The sequence below is a fragment of the Drosophila miranda genome, chromosome 3 (genome assembly GCF_003369915.1).
Source record: "Drosophila miranda strain MSH22 chromosome 3, D.miranda_PacBio2.1, whole genome shotgun sequence".
NCBI classification, from domain to species: Eukaryota; Metazoa; Arthropoda; class Insecta; order Diptera; family Drosophilidae; genus Drosophila; species Drosophila miranda.
The window spans coordinates 10,542,689-10,566,535 of NC_046676.1; the positions used below are offsets into that span (position 1 = coordinate 10,542,689).

Consider the following 23,847-nt stretch of genomic DNA (forward strand, 5'->3'; position numbering starts at 1 on the left):
GATGCAACGATCGTGCGGGGGGGGTAGAATCGCCCTGGCAGCTAAATCGTCCTCTTTCACCCTCCCCCTTCACACGTCCCGCGCTACTTGGCTCACACACGCGCAACTGGAACGAACTCACTCAGGTTCCGTTGGGCAGTCTTCTTCTCTGCAGTCGACTTTCTCGAACTCCAGTGTCCCTCTCCAGGAAACCTTCTGGCCCGGTTCTGGTGGCTATATTCCTTGCCGGCTGTTAGTAAAATTTTCTGCATTACAACCTATTTTATCGCCCGCCTTTTCTGTACTCACTTCAAACTTTCTGTTTTAAGCACAAAATTTCAAATTTCGACGTTACTCCGTCCACGCTCCACGATTTCCATAATCCAATCCACGTTTTCTAATATTTTCACTCCTATTTATCCCTTTTTCCCTTACTAATACATATAACTAATCCTATTCTCTTCCTTATATCCCCAGTAACGGCTCCAGCTCCCCCCGATGTCCCATACACCATCGAGCCTCCCTGGACTTCCGCTAGATGGCGCGTCGCCCTCAGCCCTGGCCACCTATCGTTCAGGTGGGACTGGAACATAATTAGGAGAATTCTTTGACAAAATCCATTAAAAGCAAGTGTTTAAATTAAGCCAGTCAAGTAGAAAATAGATTCATTAATTGGATAAAATTATGTGGGCAGGGCTGAGAGATCTAGATAGACAGTAATATTTCACGGAATACACAAATCGAGGGATGTAGAACTTGAATTCGTCAGTATATTTACGGTTTGTTTTTAAAATGAGATTGTATATTTTGGTATATTTCTGAGGGTCGAAATAAACTAAAACAGACCAGTGCTGCCAGATTTTGAGAGTCACTATAAGCTAGATTAAAGAAAAAAATTAAGATAGAATAAGCTAAAAATAAAAAATAGCTTAAAAGTAAGCTAACCATAAACACACATCAAAATAATGGATAATTTAAATTGATCGATATATGCTATGGCCGAGTGCTCAGCAAAGTACAAACAAACCGCAAACAAACCGTAACAAATATTACAGTTACAATAAACAAATTGTTTTGTACTAAATGATTTTTAGCTAAAATAAGCTAAATGAACTCTTAAATAAGCTAGATTTCCACTATAAGCATTTCAATTATTTTTCAAGCTATTTTGTTTTAAAATAAGCCAAATCTAGCTTTAAATAAGCTGAAATGACAGCCCGGCAATTTGTTTAGGAAAATAATGTTTAATTTATTGCTGTGCAGAAGAAGAAACCGCGACTCGATGTTCTCCATGTGCAAGCAAACCCACCCCGCCACGTCGGTGGAGTTCGCCATCTCGTGCCGGTTCTTCAACAACCTCGAGGAGAACCTCGTTGTGGCCGGCGCCAACATGCTGAAGGTGTACCGCATCTCGCCAAATGTGGAGGCGGGGCAGCGCCAGAAGCTCAATCCCAACGAGATGCGCATTGCCCCGAAGATGCGGCTCGAGTGCCTGGCCACATACTTTCTCTACGGCAATGTGATGTCTCTGCAGTGCGTCTCCCTGGCGGGCGCCATGCAGGATGCTCTCCTGGTTAGCTTCAAGGATGCGAAGCTGTCGGTGCTTCAGCACGACCCGGACACATACGCCCTAAAGACACTATCGCTGCACTACTTCGAGGAGGAGGACATCCGGGGTGGCTGGACGGGTCGCTACTTTGTGCCGGTGGTGCGCGTGGACCCGGACGCCCGCTGTGCTGTCATGCTGGTCTACGGCAAACGACTGGTGGTGCTGCCCTTCCGCAAGGACAACAGTCTGGACGAGATCGAGCTGACGGACGTGAAGCCCTTCAAGAAGGCACCCACAGCAATGGTCTCGAGGACGCCCATCATGGCCTCCTACCTGATAACCCTCAAAGAACTGGACGAGAAGATTGACAACGTCCTGGATATACAGTTCCTGCACGGCTACTACGAGCCTACGCTCCTGATTCTCTACGAACCGGTGCGCACCTGCTCGGGCCGCATCAAAGTACGCTCCGACACCTGCGTCTTGGTGGCCATCTCCCTGAACATTCAGCAGCGCGTCCATCCGATTATATGGACAGTGAATAGTCTGCCCTTCGACTGCTTTCAGGTTTGTTCCCCCAACAGCATAATTTGGGCCGAAAGTTAATCTCCAGCCCTTTGCTCCAATCCCCAGGTTTATCCGATTCAGAAGCCCATTGGCGGCTGTCTGGTGATGACTGTGAATGCCGTGATCTACCTCAACCAGAGTGTACCGCCGTATGGCGTCAGCCTGAACAGCTCGGCGGACAACAGCACCAGCTTCCCCCTCAAGCCCCAGGATGGTGTGCGGATCAGCCTGGATTGCGCCAATTTCGCCTTCATTGATGTGGACAAGCTGGTGATCTCGCTGCGCACGGGCGAGCTCTATGTGCTGACTCTTTGCGTGGACTCCATGCGTACTGTGAGGAATTTCCACTTTCACAAAGCGGCCGCCAGTGTCCTGACCAGCTGCATTTGCGTCTGCCACTCGGAGTACATTTTCCTGGGCTCTCGGTTGGGCAATTCCCTGTTGCTGCACTTCACCGAAGAGGATCAGAGCACGGTCATCACGCTGGATGTGGATGCGGAACAACAAGCAGAGCAGCAGGAGGATCAGGACATCGAGGAGGTTTACGATGTGGACCAAATTGAATTGGCTGCCCCTCAAGCCAAGTCCCGACGGATCGAAGACGAGGAACTGGAGGTGTGTAGGACAGGATATAAGGATATAATTAAGCGATTTCCCTTGAAATTATCCTCTGATTTGTATTCCTTTAGGTCTATGGCTCGGGGGCCAAGGCTTCGGTTCTCCAGCTGCGCAAATTCATCTTCGAGGTCTGCGACAGCCTCATCAATGTGGCGCCCATCAATTACATGTGCGCCGGCGAGCGCGTGGAGTTCGAGGAGGATGGGACCACGCTGCGACCGCATGCGGAGAACCTGCATGACCTGAAGATCGAGCTGGTGGCCGCCACGGGGCACAGTAAAAACGGTGCCCTCTCCGTCTTTGTGAACTGCATCAATCCGCAGATCATCACCAGCTTCGAGCTGGACGGCTGCCTGGACGTGTGGACGGTGTTCGACGATGCCACAAAGAAGACTTCGCGGCACGATCAGCACGATTTCATGCTGCTCTCGCAGAGGAACTCCACCCTGGTCCTGCAGACCGGGCAGGAGATCAATGAGATTGAGAATACCGGATTCACGGTGAATCAGGCCACCATATTTGTGGGCAATCTCGGCCAGCAGCGGTTCATTGTTCAGGTGAGTGACACAGCCAGCCAGCCTGTCTGCCACTCCTCATGCAATTCCCCTGTTTCCTCTGCAGGTTACCACACGCCATGTGCGTCTGCTGCAGGGCACTCGCCTCATCCAGAACGTGCCCATCGATGTGGGCTCGCCGGTGGTGCAGGTGTCCATAGCCGATCCCTATGTGTGCCTGCGTATGCTAAACGGCCAGGTGATCACACTGGCACTGCGCGAGACGCGCGGCTCGCCCCGACTGGCTATCAACAAGCACACGATCACCAGCTCGCCCGCCGTCGTGGCCATCGCTGCGTACAAGGATCTGTCGGGACTGTTCACGGTCAAGTCGGACGATGTGCTCAATCTGACGGGGGGCTCGGGCAGCGGCTTTGGCCACAGCTTCGGGGGCTACATGAAGGCGGAGCCCAACATGAAGGTGGAGGATGAGGAGGACCTGCTGTACGGCGATGCCGGGAATGCCTTCAAGATCAACAGCATGGCGGTCCTGGCCCAGCAATCGAAGCAGAAGAACTCGGACTGGTGGCGCCGACTCCTGGTGCAGGCAAAGCCCAGCTACTGGCTGGTGGTCTCCCGCAAGAGTGGAACACTCGAGATCTACTCGATGCCAGATATGAAGCTCGTCTACCACATCAATGATGTGGGCAACGGGGCAATGGTCCTCTCGGATGCCCTGGAGTTCGTTTCGCTCTCATCCAGCACGCAGGAGAACTCCAAGGTGGGCATTGTCCAGTCCTGTATGCCGCAGCACGCCAACTCCCCGCTGCCCCTCGAACTAAGTCTCGTGGGGCTCGGGCTCAATGGAGAGCGGCCCGTGCTGATGGTGCGCACCCGCGTGGAGCTGCTCATCTATCAGGTGTTCAGGTATCCCAAGGGCAACCTGAAGATCCGCTTCCGCAAGCTGGAGCAGCTGAATCTGCTGGATCAGCAGCCCTCGCACATAGAGCTCGAGGAGAACGACGAAGAGGAGGAGCTGGAGTCCTACAACATGCAACCGAAGTACGTCCAAAAGCTGCGGCCCTTCTCCAACGTTGGAGGTTTGGCTGGGATCATGGTCTGTGGCGTGAACCCCTGCTTTGTCTTCCTTACCGCCCGCGGCGAACTCCGCATCCACCGCCTGCAGGGCAACGGCGACGTCCGCAGCTTCGCTGCCTTCAACAACGTGAACATACCCAATGGATTCCTGTACTTTGACACCACCTTCGAGCTGAAGATCTCCGTGCTGCCCAGCTACCTGAGCTACGACTCCGTCTGGCCCGTGCGCAAGGTGCCGCTGCGGTGCACGCCCCGTCAGCTGGTGTACCACCGCGAGAATCGGGTCTACTGCCTGATCACGCAGACGGAGGAGCCGATGACCAAGTACTACCGCTTCAACGGGGAGGACAAAGAGCTGTCCGAGGAGAGCCGCGGCGAGCGGTTCATCTATCCGAATGGGTCGCAGTTCGAGATGGTTCTCATCTCGCCCGAGACCTGGGAGATTGTGCCGGACGCCTCCATTCGCTTCGAGCCGTGGGAGCATGTGACGGCCTTCAAGATCGTGAAGCTGTCGTACGAGGGCACGCGATCGGGTCTCAAGGAGTACCTCTGCATCGGCACCAACTTCAACTACAGCGAGGACATCACCAGCCGCGGCAACATCCACATCTACGACATCATCGAGGTGGTTCCCGAGCCGGGCAAGCCCATGACCAAGTTCAAGCTAAAAGAGGTCTTCAAGAAGGAGCAGAAGGGCCCCGTCTCGGCCATATCGGATGTGCTGGGCTTCCTGGTCACCGGGCTGGGCCAGAAGATCTACATCTGGCAGCTGCGGGACGGCGACCTCATCGGCGTGGCCTTTATCGACACCAACATCTATGTCCACCAGATCATCACCGTCAAGTCCCTGATCTTCATAGCGGACGTGTACAAGTCGATCAGTCTGCTGCGCTTCCAGGAGGAGCACCGCACCCTCTCGCTGGCCTCGCGCGACTTCAATCCCCTCGAGGTGTACGGCATCGAGTTTATGGTGGACAACAGCAATCTGGGCTTCCTGGTGACGGACGCTGAGCGCAACCTGATTGTCTACATGTATCAGCCGGAGGCCAGGGAATCTCTCGGCGGCCAGAAGCTCATCCGCAAGGCAGACTACCATCTGGGGCAGGTGGTGAATACCATGTTCCGGGTGCAATGCCATCAGCGGGGCGTGCACCAGCGACAGCCCTTCCTCTACGAGAACAAACACTTTGTCGTCTATGGCACCTTGGATGGGGGTCTCGGCTACTGTCTGCCGCTTCCGGAGAAGGTCTATCGCCGCTTCCTTATGCTGCAGAACGTCCTGCTCTCGTACCAGGACCACTTGTGCGGCCTCAATCCCAAAGAGTTCCGCACGCTGAAGTCGTTCAAAAAGCAGGGCCTCAACCCTTCGCGTTGCATCATCGATGGCGACCTGATCTGGTCCTATCGCCTGCTCCCCAACTCCGATCGCAATGAGGTGGCCAAGAAGATTGGCACGCGGACCGAGGAGATTCTGTCAGATCTGCTGGAGATCGAACGCCTGTCTGGTGTTTTCTAGATACGATATTTGATAATCATGTCTAAAATTGTAAAGTTTAGTCCTTAGTCTTATATCTAGTTATGTCACGAGATTTATCAGTTTTAATTCCAGTTTTCGACCCACATATAAACCACAAAACAAAGTATTTTGTTAAGAATATTAATGGATTTTTTTTTCTATTTACTGCATATGCCCTGACATGGTGCAGGCGCTTTTGATCGCTCTGGATCGGATATATCCCACAGTTCGCATTTTAATTCAAATTTGAATTTTACTGGCAATGACAAACACACACGATATTTTCAGCATCGATATCTTTTAGAGATTTTATCGTAAAATATCCCAAATTAATCGAAATTCAAAATGATTAAATTGATCTAAAGGGAGTGAAATACCAGTGTTTTCAATGGAAAAACTTCTCAAATGATGATTTGGACCACCTCTCTTCCCTGAAAGCCAAAAGTTACTTTATTTCTCAGCAATAGTTCCCATTTATCTTCAGTCGCAAAACAACTTTCCTTTTCGTTAAATAAAACCGCGATTTCAATTAAGTTTCGACAGTTGGTCGGTCTTGCTGCTGGCGCTTCTTTATAGTTTTCTATATATGTATAGTATAATATAATATAAAGATATATATGCAAGTATATGTATACTAGATTATTCATTGTATAAACTAACAACATCATCATCATTATCATCATCATCAGTAACCGTCGTATCAGTATCAGTTAGACAAAACTAATGTGCAGCGGCGGCGGCACCCGCTACTAATGGGTCCGTCCGCTTGCACTTGTCGTTCGAAGAAAATACAAACTTTTCAATCGAAGATCATCGCGAAATAATGAAAAAAGAACTTATGAGGAAAAACATGTCAAAGAAGGAAGGGATGTGTAGTCTGTGGTGTGTGGTGGGTGGTGCAGCTTGCGCCTAACTGCCCAAGTGGTACTCTGTAGATGGTAGTTCTGCCTTCAGATGCCTCCAAGATGGCAAATTCATGGGCTGTTTATTATGGTCTATCTTTCGTTGTGGATGCGCTCCCTTGGATCCAATCCGCGGATTTGTGTGTGTGTTGTGTGGGTTTATGCGGAATACGAACTGATTTATATGTATATATATAAGTATGTGTACGTAGTGGTGGTTCTCGACTCGTCATCTCCCTCTCCCCGTCGTTCGCTGTGGCGGCGCCTCCCTGCGCTAGCCCTCGATCTGGGAGCGCAGACGGGGACGGGGCAGGTCCCCAAACACAGCCTCTCCATGGACACTCTTAGTCAGCGCCTGAATGCTGGCCGCTATATCGATGTTGTCCAAACCCTGTCGAGAGATTACATATGTGATTGCACTTCCTTCTCTTCTGCGGCTGAGGGATCTTACCTCCTCGCAGCCCAACGCAAAGTTGTTGTTGTTATTGTTGGCGACTGCTGCCCGCTCCGCGAGCGTCGAGTTTGGCATCTCGATGGGCAGACTCCTGGCAAAGTTCATCAGCTGGGCCTGCGTCGGACGGCCAGCCCGTCCCGCGGGTATGGAAACGGAGCTATCCAGATCCAGGGCATCTAAGGAAAGACAAGACACATTTCAGTCACTGACAAATACCGATCTGTGCTGCTCACTCACCCTCCGCCTCATCGGCTGTATCGGCCTCGTCCAGATCATCGACCATCCCGTTCTGCATTGGCTGAATGCTGTGCACCCGCTGGTACATCAGGGTGTGTGGATATCCGGATTGCACGGGCACGGGCACTGGCTGCGGCACGGTATACTCCTCCACATCCTCCAGGTCGAACAGGCAGTCATCAGCATCGTCCTCCCCGTTCGCAGTGACTCCTCGTCCTCCTACGCCGCCGTGTGTGGCAAGCAGGTGTGGGGCAGCTGCCACCGACGACTGCTGCTGCTGTTGCTGCTGTCTGAAGGTGGGACTGTTGCCGACGCTCATGGGCGTGGCTTCTGGCGTGGCGGGCGGCGTATCGAAGTTGGACATCTTCCTCAATCTGACGCTGGCCATCGAGGAGGCGGCACTGGACAATGGCTGCAGCTGGGGCTGCGATGGCTGTGAGGGTTGCTGCTGCTGCTGCTGCTGCTGCTGCTGCTGCTGGTTCAACGCCAGGAAGTTGGGGGGATGGTTGAGGGTGGTGGTGGGCGTGGTGGGGTTGCTAAGCTCCCGACGGCTGCTTATCGTATTCCGACGCCTGGCACCGGCTGCACTGGGCAGCCAGTTGCCGGTCACCTCCAGGGCGGGGGTCATGCCCCCGTCGAGAAGCTCTGCCACATGCTCCGGCACCTGCCGAATGTGGTGCATCAACTGGGCGCAGTCCTGGTCCGCCTTCTCCCGGAAGCTCTTCAGCAGCTCGAACTCCGTTCCCGCGTACCGCTCGATGCGCTCGTTCGTCTTTTTGATCTCCTCCTGCAGGCGCGCCTGTTTGTTGGCCAGCAGCTGTCGCAGGCGCTGCTGCTTCATGTCCAGCGGATTGCCCGCCAGCGAGCCAATGCTGAAGCTCGATGACGAGGCGGCCATGCCCGTGGCCGATGGTGGCGGGGAGAGGACACCGCTGATCATGACCAGCAGATCGAACGTCTCCGAATATGACTTGAGGCCGCGTCGCTGGGCAAGCTCCTCGCCGTTGCTCAGCAGCGTGCTATTGATGAGGTATTGGTTGGGCGTGGCCCCCGCCACGGCTCCATCTCCGGCTCCGGCTACGGCTGTGAGGCGCTTGGCGCACAGCACATCCTTACAATTGATGCAGATACTCAGCTGCCAGCTCTCTCCGCCCGCATCGAGCGTGAGGCCGAAGAGCAGTTCGCGCTGATTGATCACGTTTACGGTGAGGTCTGGAATGGGTCCATAAGCCTGTGCAGAACAGAACAGAACCGAAGGAGAGGAACAGAGAAGGGTATTATTATAAGAGATTATTCATTGATTCAGGTGGAGCTATCAGGTGATAAGACTCTGGTCGGTCGGTAGCTCGGTCAATGCCTGATAAGAGGCCATAACACTTTCCCCATTCGTTCCCCAATGTTGCAAGCCAAGCCATTATCTGCTGCTTCCGCTCCTTCCACCTCCAAGAACAACCACTCTTTCTCTGCTGTATATTTTTTATTGGATTGGCACACCAGCATCCCTCAGCCACCCCCTCCGCATCCATCCACACAGTAGTTCAAGTGCAAATTTGTCAATTATGTTCCCAGTGGAAGAGAAGTGAAGTCAACGGCTTATCATCGAACAGAACACACAACAAGCAGTGGAGCAGATGGAACAAGTCAACAGCAAACAATTAGGGGAATGCTTAAATGCTGTTACTACCCTCTGACACCCTCCAAGACGAGTCCACCCACGGAAAAAACAAACAAAAAACAGACTACTCGTATTCGATATTGTCAGTCATGCTGATGGGCAGAATGATACACTGATATTACAATTGATATCAATAGATATACTCGTAAATGGAATGCTACCAATTTCGTCTTACAAACTATGGAAGAGTGGTTTTCAGGGGAAGATAACAAAGGTAAAACAACAAATGGTGACCCCGACAAATGGTGAATCCAGACATTTCGCCTTAGCCAAATATTCACAGAATCAAATCTATAACCCACTTAATACAGGTGTGTGATCCAAGCAAGATGACGATAAGTTCTGCATAGATTAAAAGTATTTCAACAAATGGGGACCCCGCCAAGTGTCCTCCATAGACGGCAGAGCAGAATACCAGAAAAACAGAATTTATCCAATGCGTAAATAAAACCCTATCCCGTTCTATCACTGTTGTATACATGAGTTTGTGCCGTAATTCCCGCATATATTTTGATCGTCGCGCACGTGTTTGACAGCTGACAGGAACCGAGCACTCTTTATAGACGTGTTCTGCTAAATTCGACACTTGAATTCCGTGAAACAGAAGAGAGAACCGAACCAGAGCCGGTTGGAGGAGCGTAACAGAATTAAATTGAATTAAGTTATAAAATGCAAACGTCGGCACAAATCAAATGACAATGTTGCCATTCAGGTCCGCCACCGTGGTGGTGGAGGGGGGGTGGAACCAGTGTATTCTCGTTGCATGCACTCTCCTAGATTGTCATTTCCATCATCATCATCATCGTCATTGTCATCAGGTGAAATTGAATGCATAAACAAGCGACAAGTGTTGTCTTTATTTTCATAGAAACATTCTCGCACTGCTATTACTACATTTTGTATTTTTATGAACCAGCGCAATGTTACCCCAGTGGGAGTGGGGGCGGCGACATTTGAAAAATGACACGTTTTACGATCCTAACGATGCCCAGAGCACTCTGCATTTGTCCGTCCCCCCCCCCCCCCCCCAGTTCGGAATGTTCTTATGGGTAGTACGATGGTATGGTACGCCCCTCCCACCACAGGGCCTCCCACTGTCCAGCGTCCAGTGTCTGCACATCACTTGAATATTTAATGTTTACCCTCTCTGCCGTAATATCTTATCGCAGTGCTCCTCCCTCCTTCTGCAGGCCGCGACAATAATTGTCTAGAAGAAAAAAAACACACAACAAATGACAATGCAAATGCATTATTGTCAAGTGTTTGGGTGTTTTTCTGTTTTCTGCTGTCAAACGCATAAATATATTTATGGGCCCCTGGGGCTTATTAGCTCAGCGTCGAGTCGCGCTATTTTACGACTGTTTTTGTTGTTGAGTGCGTGTCTCCGCCATACTGGATACCCTGTACATATGTACATATGTACCAAGTAGCACTTAGGAGGTATTATGGTATATGCGATAGAAAAGCAGATAAGATTGTGGGGTGATTGCAAAAGATGGCCTTCTGATTGATCTCTTAATTACACAAGAGGATATTGCTTCCAGGGTAAGCGCAATACTCCATCGATTCTACTTCATTCTTTCTGGGCTTTTTTTTTCTCTCTACCTCATTTACAGCTTTTATGACTGTTGTTCTTGTTTTTGATTCTGTGTAGCCTCGTCCGGCCCACATTATCTTCCGACGTCGTCAGAGTTGTAAAATGTTGAGCACTCTCCCACTTGCACCTACGTGTCGCCCCCCGTCCATATCGTCTGATATTTGTAGAAGGCGGCTAGGCTAACACATTTTCTAGGGCCTCTTCCGCTCCCGCTCTCCCTCTCTCCCTCTCTCTCTCTATTTTGCAATATGCAAAATGTCAATGACTCTTCTTTTAGCAATTGTTCTGCTGCAGCGGCATACACACGTAGGCTCTCTTTTGATACCCAGCATGAAGAGGGGGTATTACGATTTGGTTGAGATGTTTGCACACAAGAAGAGATTTACAATTACTACACAAACGACGTGAGAGATAGAGAATGCGATGACTGGAAAGAGGCAAAGAGTGAGAGAGTGGCACTGAAAGAAAAGGCACTGGAGAGTCGGCGGGAGATAATTTCTGTACCTTTTTGTTTAGTTTAGGGTATCACACGCTTCGACTCTCGCATTTGGCAGGCCTCTCTCATCTCTTGCCTGCTTAATTAACTGTAAATGCTGCACGAGAGACAGACAGCAAGAGGCAGAGAGAGAGAGAGATAAACAATGATAAAGAGACGACAGACAGACGGCGGCACAGTGGGTTCGAATTGGAATTGGCTGCTAATTGAAATTAAATGAATACACAGTGGCTGCCAATTATGCTGCGGCGCCCCCGAACGTTGCACGAACTAATTAAATACCCATTTACGCCCGACATTGACATATGACTATATATTTAATGGATCCATTTGATTAATTGTAATCACATCAACAAAATAAACACACCGAATCTCAAAATAAAATATTAATAAATAAAACGTGGTCCGAGAGAGAGAGAGACGGAGACTCTGAGAGGAAGGAACGCGTCTAAAAGCACGTAGCGACAGCCGCACGCTGGCGGAATATCGGAAATCAATATAAATTGAAGCGCGACAACTGAATAATATATGTATGTATGGAGGAGTATGCATATGGCCTGGGGCACTGCCCCAGAGAGAATCACTTTGCAAATTGTCTAAACTGTCGGATTCGCTGTCAAACTGTCAACGAGAGCTGTGCGTGATATTCGACATGGATACCCACACACCTCTATATATTGCTCAGCGATTTTATCAGATAAACTAATGGGCTAGAAACTACTCGTGTGTATGTTTTAATCTGCCTCACAACCCGCATGCCTCATCCTTTAGAATATGTTCTTGGCATTTAATTCTTTAAATTATGACTACAACAAACGGCAATATTTTTAAGAGATACCCGTTATACTGGTTTTAAAAATTCTACTTCAAGCCAACGTATTAGATCACAACATCAAAACGTTTCCATAAATGTTGTTCTTTCCCACAGGAAGCAGTCCCGCCCGCACGTGCCGGCTGTTAGTCTGCTGTTAAGATAACAGTGTGCGCAGATCTTGTGCTCTCAGTGTGGCTGATTGGCTGTTAACACTGTTGGCTGTTAACAGTGGCTGTTAAATAACTATTTTTGCTGTCATTAAAAAGTTGCGCACTTGAATTGTAGTTGTTATTCTGCGGCTGCTGGGACAGAGACCGAAACAATTGAAATTCATATCAATGCATACTCGACTCGTATGTTCCCCTAGCCCCAGCACATGTCGAGCCTCGTCCCCCGCTCTGGCCTGTCTGGCAGGCAGGCAGGCAGGCAGGCAGGCAGGCAGGCAGGCAGGCAGGCAGGCAGGCAGGCAGGCAGGCAGGCAGGCAGGCCTTACACAACACAATCATAAAACAAACAACTTTTAGATATGCATGTGTCTGTAATCATTTATCACATTTTTGCACATTTCTGCATAATGAATGTGTTGTTGTTGTTGTTGGGCTGGGACTATTATTGGTATGGCTCTAATTTGATTGCCTGGCATTAATTATGGCCAGACGACACTCGACACCGACGGACACTCGCATTTTCCTAATGGGTCTCGGGTCTCGTCTCGTATGCAAATTCGATTCGCTTGGAGGATTACTACTGTAACCGAAAGCTTCTTCACAAAAAGAGAGCAAATGCAAATATAGAGAGAGCACATAGAAGAGAGAGCAAAAAGACAGTGAGAGTACCGATAGATAGATAAACTGCTCGGAAAATGTGTTAACATCTACCCCGATAATTACCAATCAATCAGTCCATCAATCATGCTTTCCCCCCACCAAAAAAAAAAGAAGTAATATCCGCTGGCGACTGACGCATTTCCCTTTGTTTTGTTTTTCATTTCAGTTTCTATTTTCATTGAATTTTGCTTCTTCTTTTTTTTGCGCACAAGAAGAAGGGAGACAGAGACGCGAGAAACCGAAAGACCGAAACTCAGCCAAAAAGAAAATAAGTTGTAAACAAATCAACTGGCAAAAGAAACTACGAAAATAATCTTTTATAGATTTGGCTGCCGCTTGTTGTTTGCTTTGACTTTTGGATCGCCCAGAGGGAGGGGGTGGGGTTCGCGGGGTGCTCTCTTTAAAACCCTCCCCCACCCGCCCCCCTTTGCCAGTGTTGGACCATTATCATAAACAACTTTTAGACAGCTGGGGACACGCGCAAGCGGGGTGTGGCTCGTTTTTCGGATTCGCTCTTTTCGGATTACCAATTGCCAATTTGTTTTATTTCTCGCCCTCCCTGCTCTACTGCTCTGGGTTCTGTGCTCATTTGTGATCTCAAAATTTTCCATTGGGTTTCGTTATTTGTTATATGGTAGACGTTTGCGGAGGGGTCCCTAGTAGAGGGCTGGCATATTGGCATATAATCTTGGACGATTCTATCATTCGGGGTACCATACCTTTTCAGAGTCTCACTCTCTCCCAGTGGCAGTCTCTGATCTCTTGTTCTCTTCTGGTTCCCGTCCGGTGGTTGGTGACTCACTCGAATTAAGCCCCAAACTTAAGCCCAACTCAATTCCATGTAACGACCGACATGCCGTCATTTCTTGATTACCAAAACATGTTTGTCATGGGACGGACATAACGGGTGCCATAAGCGATTGCGACGCAGAGGGGGAGAGTCTTCTGGCCCTGCTACAAGATTTGAGGGATTAGTATTGTTACGGTATTTAAAGCAGGTCAAGAAAATACAATACGTACAACTTTTTGGGGAATTAGTACTGTTTATCTATGGAAAGTTTTGCGGCCAAAGATAAATGTTCACATATGAGGCATTATCGTAAATCCTAAACTCTAGTTTAATGCCTCTAGCCTAAATCAATTAATGATCGAACCACATATGTACATATGTACATATATAACGAATAGGATACGATTGATTGTTTTTCCCATTCCGACTTTCTAAACCAATTAAGGCTTCCTCCCCAACTCCTCTAAGCACTTTCCTAATCAAAATGTTTCCTATCTACAACAGCAACAAAAATTATCATTCAATGTCGTTTGAAAACAAAATCTGATAAGGCACAAAACCCAAACAAGCTCCGCGTCAGAGCCCCAGACGATACCCGCAACAGCCAATGGCCTGAAACTATGAATGCAATCCAGAGCAAGAGACAAAAAAGAGAGACAGCGCGAGAGGGCAGAGCTTTGGAAAACGTGCACACGTGAAAGCCCTTTGGGAGGAGGTGCTTTCAGAGAGCAAGAGAGGGGCGTAGAGCTAGTGCGAGAGGTGAGTAAACGATTCAAGGCTCGGCTGGCCGGCTGGCCGGCTGGCTGCCTCTAACAGTAAATTAAGCCCAACAATGTTTGCTTGCGGCTGGCAGGGGTGTGCTGTGGCTTTTGCTTTTTCTGTTATCTAAAAACTTTGACAAACAAATTTTTGTTGCCGTGTGTTGTTTACCCACCCGGCAGGCAGGGCCGGTCGCCGGTCTACGGCTGTACGGCTGTACGGTTGTACGGTTGTACGGCTGTACGGCTGTGGTCTGGCGGCGTGCGAGTAGACTCCGCTCAAATTTAATAAACAAATAGCCAAGATGGCGTCGGACGACAGCCTGCCCTGTGGGTCTGCTGTTAATTGTTAGTTTACTCGCACAGACACACGCACATACACGCATACATATATGTACATACATATGTATTCTTATAAATAAATGAGATCATCTGAAGTTGACATTTCAGTGTGCGCCTGTAATTGCCTTTGGACTATTTTTGGAGCTACCGAAATGGATTGTGATAAGCCTCGATTATCTACTATGCCTTGGGCTCTATAAATAGCTATTGATCTAGTTAGAATTGTCAAGAACTAGAATTGATAAGGAAATAGTATTAATACAGCTGCAAAGTCAGAAGAATAGAAGTCCCGAAAAAATGCCATTCTTTTGGGGTATTTCCCCAGTAGCTGTATCTCCCAAAACGTCTTCTGACTCTACTAAATCATGCGACAGGGCACTCCTAAATTTTCTGCTCCTTCAGGTGGATCTAAACGAAATTGAGATGTGTTCTCGTGATGAATGTTTATTCCATGCCAACAAATCTCTGACCACACATTTGACACACATTTTGTTGCTTGTTTTTTTTGTTTGTTTGTTGGTTTGCAAATATTTATGCGCAGCCGGCATTTAATTGGATGGCAGGGAGGGGTCTGCAGGGAGAGAAGAAAGAAATTAACCCCTCGCCAAAATACAAAAATCACGCCAAGTAAACGTGAGCGACCGACAATCAACCAACAACAACAATCAACCCCCAACCCCAAAGAGAATCCCAACCCTCTTCACTCTTCACTCTATCTCTCTCCCTCTCACACACACAACAGAAGAACAGCACACGCAAAATAAAATATTCGCGTAGAATATTTGAAAATTCTACGTTGTGTTCTGCGCCAAAGAGGTGTTTTTTGTTGTTGTTGTTGTTGTTCATTTAGTTTCTATTTTTAGCCAAGCACACAGTTTCTCAATTCGAGAATTTATAGTTTTGTTTACACTGGGGTGCAATGGCTGCCCTGGCAGAGTTTACAAGGCCTGCCCCGCCAGTGCCACACACTCTCTCACACACACACTCCTTCTGAGCGCCAAAAGGTTGAAAGTTTAACAGCGTCTTGACACGCTCATTAAACGGCCTGCGAGTGTCACTGCATTGGCAACATTGGTGCGGTCCAGTGTGTACATACAATGTACATATATGTTTACTATATTTCAGTGAGTGTATACATACATACATACATACATATGTATGTAAAGATTGACTGCTGCCGCATTCAAGGTTAAATTTGTTAAAGATTAACATTGGTTTTCAATTAAGCGACACGCGCGCTCTCTCCAAGGGGGGCAGAGGGAGTGGGGTGGCTGGCTCTGATTCAAGCAGGAAGGAAACAGCAGCAGGCACCCACCAAGCAGTGACTCTCGAACTGTGACCTGTCTCTCTGCCTCTACATACATATGCTCTGTATCCTGCTCTCTGCAACATATTTCTTACACTGTCAACAGGATTTAGTAGCATTATCTTTTGCAAGCTGATTTGCCGTCACTTTGCGCATGCCTCTCGCCCACTTATCAGCCAGGAATTACTATTATTATTGCACAGAAACCAGTAGAAATTCTCAGACCATCCCGCACACTCGAGAGAGCACTTTACATGTGATAATGCCTATTTATAAAGTCGCGCCTTACATTATACCCGCACACTTATAGGCATATAGTATAGTCATGACTGATTGATAACTTGTGCCTTATAGTAAATTATTAAAACAAAAAAACTTGGTTATTGTTTTTGATTTGGTTTATTTTTGTTTTCTTGACTGTTGTTTTCACGTAGTCAGTGGGTTGGAAAAGGGTTTTCGGTTTCGTCGGTCTAAAAATAAACACTGCATTAGCATATGAATGCAACTGGGGGACTGTTGAATTTGTTTTGATCATAAAACCCGTTTTTGTTTTTCTTTTAGAAGAATGATTTCTACTGCTGCTGAACATTTGCAAAGGAAAGGGCTATAATCGTAAAACCACAGACGAAAAACAACACCAAACCCTACAAAAATAGAAAACAAGAGAAAGAGGCAACGAAACGTTTAATACCCTTTGCATATCCATCCATCCATATTCATGGCAAATGTTCATCCCTATTTGGATTTTTCAAACGATCGAACTTTCTCCATGATATTGTAGTAGTGATCCATTTTTGCAGGAAAGGGGGGGGGGGGGGGGGAAAGGGAGGGGGGAAGGGGGGGGTGTGGTGCGCTTTTGCAAACCTCTTGTCATAATAATAATACCCTCTGCGTGGGTATCAAAAGGCAGAGTCTCGCGACTGACGATAGACAACGTCAGCAGAATCGCAGCGAGTGCATATGTGTGTGTGTGTGTGTGTGTCGAAGCACTTTTACCGTTTGATAACCTAGAAACAGCTAGGTGTGTGTTCGTGTGCGTCTGTGTGCAAAAGAGAGAACGCGAGAGTCTGCGAGTCTAGCAAGTGGGCGCTGGACAATCGACAAATTGATAAGAGACGGGCATGCAATCAAGCAGACGAAGAAGCAATTAGAAGGCGGGGCGGGGACACAACCGTTGGCCGCTCTCAGTTCGTCTAAAACTGTGCGCCCCTTAAACATAGCCTCTCGTTTTACAGAGCGGTGGGTGATCGGCTATATCTTCTTTTACTCTCTTCCTTCAGGATGCTGTTAGCAGTTCTGCAAGGCATCTCAAACTGTAGTTACAGCTTGCAGTCTCCCCGGGTACTCCACTCTCATTACAGGGAGCGAACTCCTCTTCGATTGACGACTTTCCCGACTGCTCTGCTCTAATATCCTTGTTAATTCCACCCAAACTCCATGTACAGTGGCGGGCCAGCATATTACGATACAAATTAATCGTTAGGTCCTCTTGATTCTTGTGGCTTTTGGTGAATGGTGATTATCTCATGAAACAACAAATTTAGTGTAGTATGCAACCTTGTAACTGCTCCCCACACTTCACACACACACACCATCCAGCACCATCTGCCATCAAAAAAAAAGACACAAAAGTTGGACAAGTTTTTGGAAAAATATTTATGCATAAAATTGTGTATAATAAACATTTTACGCAGTCCCCCAGTCCCATGATGATTAGGAGAGGCCTACGCAGCTCTTGTATAGAGTGCGGTTGTGTGGGCCGAAGGGGGTGCGGCTAGCTGCCGGCCTGTCAACTGAGGGACCATCAAAATGGCCCCAAAACCATCTCTTTCTCGGTCCCTTGCTGATCCCCCCGCAGTCGCATGGATACATATGACTCCCCCTCGCTGAGAGGGCGCCCAGTAGGCATAGTAGGCCCAGGGCACAGTGCCCGGTTTACCGAACACCAACGAACTAACGAATCTGATGAATACGACGAATCCGAATCCAAACCCCGGACCGGCCGCATTTGGAAATCTCAGAAACTTGTTTATCCAACAACACAGGCAAACACACACAGACACACACACGAGAGGGTGAGAGAGGGAGAGGGAGGGAGAGGAAAAAAAAAACATTATAAACAAGTTTTTTGTTTTGTATTTTGGCTCTGCTGCCGTTGTTGTTCTTCCTCAGCCGCACCTCTGCCCCGCTTCCACACTGTCGCTCTCCTTCTTCTCCACCCCATCCTCCACCTTATTTTCGTCTTCTTCTTGCCTGCTCTTTGTGCTTTTTTACTTCTTTTGCTTGTGTGATTTGTCGCTGGTTTCGTAATTTATTCTAAAAGCGTTCCGTTTTGGCTCTGTATAGGGGAATACATACATCCAAATGTACATACATACATACATATATCTATAGGCATACATATGCTGTGATATATACTATGTCTGTATATTTTAATATAAGTCATACCCTATAGATGTATAAGAGTACCAATGACTTGATAAGGTTCTAATAATGTACATCGTATGACATTTTCGGACTTAAAGGGACTTATGGATAGAGAATGTACATGTATTGCTGTATTCTATTGCTTGAAACTGTAACAAAAAAACAGCTGATGACAGTTGACGTCAGCTGATGAACGAGCCCGCTTATAAGTCATATAAGAATTATGATCAGTTGAGTGTAAAACCCTGCCTAGTGGAATATTTATTTAAGTTTTTAACAGTTTAAGTTTTATCTACATAAGTGCATTTCTTATTCGGCATTTGCTTGACGATTCGACTTCTTGTTGTTCTCGCTTTTATTTTGTTTTGAGCTTTGAATTATTCAAAATAACACTTTTTGGTCTATTTGTCTCGACTCTGCCCATTATTATGATGATGGTTTTTGTTGGCTCGGATGTTGTTGTACGCCCCAGCGCTTTTGAAGTGGCTGCAGTACAATAGCAACAACTACAAAGGCGAATATCAAACCGCAAGTCAATTTGGCATTAAAACAAATGCAAAACTCAAATTACATACACAATCTTGCGGTGGGCTGTGCAATGGGCGTGATTATAGAAAATACAAAATACAAATATTGATGGTTGAACAGAACCCTCCTTTTCCTCCTCCTCCTCCTCCTCCCACAATGAACCACTCTGGGGCGAGTGGGCCCTAAAGCTGCTCAAACTTGGGATCAGCTCAGTGGCTGTCAAAACGTGACAAGTGCTTACGGGGGTGAAAAGGTGGGAGATAAAAGAGACAAGAAAAAGTGGGAATAGCAAGATTTAACCTTGAAAATTGTGGACACGATGGTGGATACAAAGAGCAAGAGAGAGAGAGAGAGAGAATTAGATAGAGGTTCTGCTTTGTTGAGGAAGAATAATAATCGAATGGAAAAATACAAATAAAATGAATAATAGTGTTTGGGGGTTAAGGTAAAATTCAACTTTCATTCAAGTGGTGGGGCAGAAGGGGTTTTTAAACGCATACGCTTCATAATGAAATCAACAAATAAACAATAGAATTCCCGGAGAATAACATTCAAATGTTAAAATGTGGAACCGACTCCACTTAACCCGTCACAGCCCATTCAGTCCCGGGTCCCACCCTTTGCGATGCCTTTGAGGGGGGAAGTAACTGGAAAATGTGTATGAAATTATGCAAATTACTTACAAGAGAGGGCGTGACAAACGGAAAGCAAAAGCGCATAAATCATAAAAGGCACTACAAAAACAAAAAAAACGAGGGGGAACGTTGTGAGTTGCTGCGGACACCGCAACTCTACAGTTATACCCGATACTAAGGCAGTATGGCTCTCCTCCGGCAGACGCTGCTAATATTAAACGACACGACAAAGAGTGCGTGCGAGAGATACAGAAAATCAGTCTGAGCGTGACGTCGGGTGCTGCGTAGCCAGTGCAAATTGATTTGTTCCTTTTGGCTATAAAAATGATCTGATCTGATCCAGATTCAGCAATCTGATATATATGATCATTACCTATGATTCTGCGTTTTTAGTTTTCTTGTATCCTCAATATTGTGGATGCAACAGATTTTCGTCCTTTGTGGGGGCGGAAGGGGGTGGGGCGAAATTTTGAGATATACGTTTTATAGTAAGATCTAACAGGAGTGCGGATACCAAATTTGGTTACTCTAGCCTTAATAGTCTCTGAGATTTGTGGATGCCCCAGATTTTCGTCCTTTGCGGGGGCGGAAGGGGGTGTGGCGAAATTTGGACACGAAACGGTCAAGGTCCGATATCACAGGAGTGTGGATACCAAATTTGGTTGCTCTAGCTTTTATAGTCTCTGAGATCTAGGTGCTAATGTTTTACTCTAAGCAAAGCCGGCTATGCTACGTGTGTGTTAGAGAGAGACAGGGCGAGAAAAAATTAAATTGTTTTCTTGATTCTGGCTATAATAATTATACGATCTGGTTCAGATTTTGCACTCTAGAAGATATAGTCATCTTCTACGATTCTGCGTTTTTAGTTTTCTCGTATCGTCGAAATTGTGGATGCCACAGATTTTCGCCCTTTGTGGGGGCGGAAGTGGGCGGGGCAAAGTTTTGAAATATTCTTGTAGCAGTGACATATCACAGAAGTCTGGATCCAAAACATCGTTGCTCTCGCTCTTATAGTCTTTGAGCACTAGGCGCTGAAGGGGACGGACAGACGGACAGACGGACGGACGGACAGACGGACAGACAGACATGGCTCAATCGACTCGGCTATTGATGCTGATCAAGAATATATATACTTTATGGGGTCGGAAACGATTCCTTTTGGACGTTACACACATCCACTTTTACCACAAATCTAATATACCCCAATACTCATTTTGAGTATCGGGTATAAAAACAGAATATCCCAAGCGAAACAGAAGCAGAAGCTGACGCAGAGGTCTAAAAATACCGTCGATCAGGAAGGAGGCGACAGCAAACGCGTATACAGGGTGCTCCAGGCACAAAACAGGTGCTCGCCCAAAGGAGAAGGAGCGGCAAAGGAAATGCACTTGGACCGGCCTGCCAAAAACAGAAAATAAATTTGAAAAGGGATGGGATGCCATCATGCCTCTCACACCATATGTACATGTGTACATGTTTCTCATGGATGAAATGACCCTATTTCTTCTTCCCTTTCCATTTGCCTAGGCCTCTTCTATCCCATATTTATGCGTGTGTGTGTGTGGGTATGTTTGTGAGCACGATTGTGCGTGCCTCAAGAATAGGCAGCAAAGCAAAGAATAAGGCAAAGCAAACGCAAAGCCATAGAGGCCGGCACACAAAGCATAAAGAACGAAGCATACACACACACACTCGCATTCAACATAGGCCCATTGTTATTGCTTATTTTTATGCTATGCTCCCCTACTCTCTCCTCTCCCTCTCCTTCCCATACTACCCACTCAATCAATACTGGAAAACACACGCAAGACCGATGCGTATATAGATTAAGTTCGGATTGAATGATAGTAATTGTAATTTCGATGGGATCCAACACTTACGTGCTTGAAGAAATCCATAAACTCCGTGTAGAATGGAAAATCTCTGGGGTACTTTTCCTGAAATACCTGCGACAACCGGGTCGACAGGACAGCACCGGCTTCAGCTTCGATTCCGGGCATCGGCGATGGAGACACCGTTACGTCAAAGGAGCGGATGGGCTGCAGCTTGGACGAGGTGGCCACAAAATTCGAGCATTTGCACGAGATCGACATGATGGGGTTCTGGGATTATTGATAATGGTATCGCACTCTTATCTCTTCCACTCTTTTTCGTTTGTCGGTACACTCGCGGCAGATCAAAGGAAGACGACGACACTCATTCAAATTGTTTGACAAACTTCTGACTGTTTCAAAGGACTCACGCGTCACTTCCCGTTTTGTATTGCGTGACACAATGATTTCAATTTCTTTACTTTAGCAAATTATGAGTAAAGCATTCGTGGGTTGATTCTTGAGCGTTGCAAAATTTATTTCGAGCGAAGTAGGGAAAAACAATCAATCGAACAGAACAGCCACAACCGACCCGTTCAATTTTTTTTCCGGACTCAGGGAGAACAGCTATCGGATTTATCGACAATCAGTAATATACCAAAATATACCGTAAATATACTGACGAATTCAATTTCTATTATACATATTCCTCGATTTTGATATTCCGTCGAATATTTCTAGCTAGTTCGAACCTTCAGCCCTGCCCAAATAATTTTATCAAATTAATGAATCAATTCTCTACTTCAATGGCTTATTTTAAATACTTGACTTGTTTTCTTGCTACGGAGATTGCTGTTTTTCCTCCTCAACAACAATATAGCGTCTCATTATGATGAAAAAACGAACTTAGCCCACTTTAGCCCCCTCTATTTAAATAGTTCAACTACTTCAGGTAAATGGCCGAAAATATTAACAGTTGTAAATTCTTCTTGTAGATTCAATCCATCTTAACTCCGAACTTAAAAACCCCACGATATCTCTAATCTGAACTGCGCTAAAATTACATTAATGTCGGTGGAATATTGAAATACCTCCTTTGCCTACAATGGGTTAATCGGTCCCCGTCAAGGATTGGAAACAATATTGCTCTATTTTTGGATTCGTTTCGATCCGATCCGATTAATGAATCAAGATCAAACAAATAAGACGTACGAGAAAAAACGTTCCTTTTGCCAAATTCTTGTTGTCCATTGCTAAATATCGTTGAGATACCCTTAAAACAGAGACTGACTAGCATCTGCATATATTGGAGGAGGTTCATTTCATGAACCATTTTTATACCCGATACTCAAAATGAGTATTGGGGTATATTAGATTTGTGGTAAAAGTGGATGTGTGTAACGTCCAGAAGGAATCGTTTCCGACCCCATAAAGTATATATATTCTTGATCAGCATCAATAGCCGAGTCGATTGAGCCCTGTATGTCTGTCCGTCTGTCCGTCCGTCCGTCCGTCCGTCCCCTTCAGCGCCTAGTGCTCAAAGACTATAAGAGCTAGAGCAACGATGTTTTGGATCCAGACTTCTGTGATATGTCACTGCTACGAAAATATTTCAAAACTTCGCCCAGCCCACTTCCACCCCCACAAAGGACGAAAATCTGTGGCATCCACTTTTTTAAAGATACGATAAAACCAAAAACGCAGAATCGTAGAGGATGACTATATCTTCTAGAGTGCAAAATCTGAACCAGATCGTATAATTATTATAGCCAGAATCAAGAAAACAATTTCATTCTTTCTCGCTCTGTCTCTCTCTAACACACAGGTTTCATGGTCGGTTTTGCCAATTGCAAAATATGAGTTCAAGGATCTCAGAACCTATAAGATCCAGAGCAACCAAATTTGGTATCCACACTCCTGTGATATCGGACCTTGACCGTTTCGTGTCCAAATTTCGCCACACCCCCTTCCGCCCCCGCAAAGGACGAAAATCTGGGGCATCCACAAATCTCAGAGACTATTAAGGCTAGAGTAACCAAATTTGGTATCCGCACTCCTGTTAGATCTTACTATAAAACGTATATCTCAAAATTTCGCCCCACCCCCTTCCGCCCCCACAAAGGACGAAAATCTGTTGCATCCACAATATTGAGGATACGAGAAAACTAAAAACGCAGAATCATAGATAATGATCATATATATCAGATTGCTGAATCTGGATCAGATCAGATCATTTTTATAGCCAAAAGGAACAAATCAATTTGCACTGGCTACGCAGCACCCGACGTCACGCTCAGACTGATTTTCTGTATCTCTCGCACGCACTCTTTGTCGTGTCGTTTAATATTAGCAGCGTCTGCCGGAGGAGAGCCATACTGCCTTAGTATCGGGTATAACTGTAGAGTTGCGGTGTCCGCAGCAACTCAC

The 23,847-nt window shown here is 46.8% G+C and overlaps 2 protein-coding genes across 3 annotated transcripts; one reads left to right on the plus strand and one right to left on the minus strand.

Moving 5' to 3' along the window:
- Positions 1–504: 504 nt before the first annotated feature.
- LOC108159289 (cleavage and polyadenylation specificity factor subunit 1) lies at positions 505–5,966 on the plus strand. 2 transcript variants are annotated; one of them, XM_033390415.1, is made up of 5 exons: positions 513–605; positions 1,243–2,095; positions 2,162–2,710; positions 2,785–3,270; positions 3,335–5,966. In XM_033390415.1, the coding sequence occupies exons 2-5, from the start codon at positions 1,262–1,264 to the stop codon at positions 5,819–5,821; spliced, it is 4,356 nt and encodes a 1,451-aa protein (XP_033246306.1). In that variant the 5' UTR covers positions 513–605; positions 1,243–1,261; the 3' UTR covers positions 5,822–5,966. The 2 variants fall into 2 exon arrangements, with proteins under 2 accessions (XP_017147942.1, XP_033246306.1); XM_017292453.2 differs by having other exon boundaries at positions 505–2,095.
- Positions 5,967–6,350: 384 nt separating this feature from the next.
- On the minus strand, positions 6,351–21,702 carry LOC108159291 (ataxin-2 homolog). The gene is made up of 4 exons (XM_017292456.2): positions 21,490–21,702; positions 7,415–8,645; positions 7,175–7,353; positions 6,351–7,114 (listed from the first exon to the last, which is right to left on the minus strand). Exons 1-4 carry the CDS (start codon positions 21,700–21,702, stop codon positions 6,998–7,000), a joined length of 1,740 nt encoding a protein of 579 aa, XP_017147945.1. The 3' UTR covers positions 6,351–6,997.
- Positions 21,703–23,847: the final 2,145 nt, after the last annotated feature.

Excerpts from the sequence above, each read along its gene's own strand:
- LOC108159289 (XM_017292453.2), top strand. The coding sequence starts at position 1,220 with ATGTTTAATTTATTGCTGTGCAGAAGAAGAAACCGCGACTCGATGTTC. Across the intron at positions 2,096-2,161 it reads TGCCCTTCGACTGCTTTCAG|GTTTATCCGATTCAGAAGCC; the intron begins GTTTGTTCCCCC and ends TCCAATCCCCAG. Across the intron at positions 2,711-2,784 it reads TCGAAGACGAGGAACTGGAG|GTCTATGGCTCGGGGGCCAA; the intron begins GTGTGTAGGACA and ends GTATTCCTTTAG.
- LOC108159291 (XM_017292456.2), bottom strand. The coding sequence starts at position 21,702 with ATGTCGATCTCGTGCAAATGCTCGAATTTTGTGGCCACCTCGTCCAAG. Across the intron at positions 7,354-7,414 it reads TACAGCCGATGAGGCGGAGG|ATGCCCTGGATCTGGATAGC; the intron begins GTGAGTGAGCAG and ends GTCTTTCCTTAG. Across the intron at positions 7,115-7,174 it reads TTGCGTTGGGCTGCGAGGAG|GGTTTGGACAACATCGATAT; the intron begins GTAAGATCCCTC and ends ATCTCTCGACAG.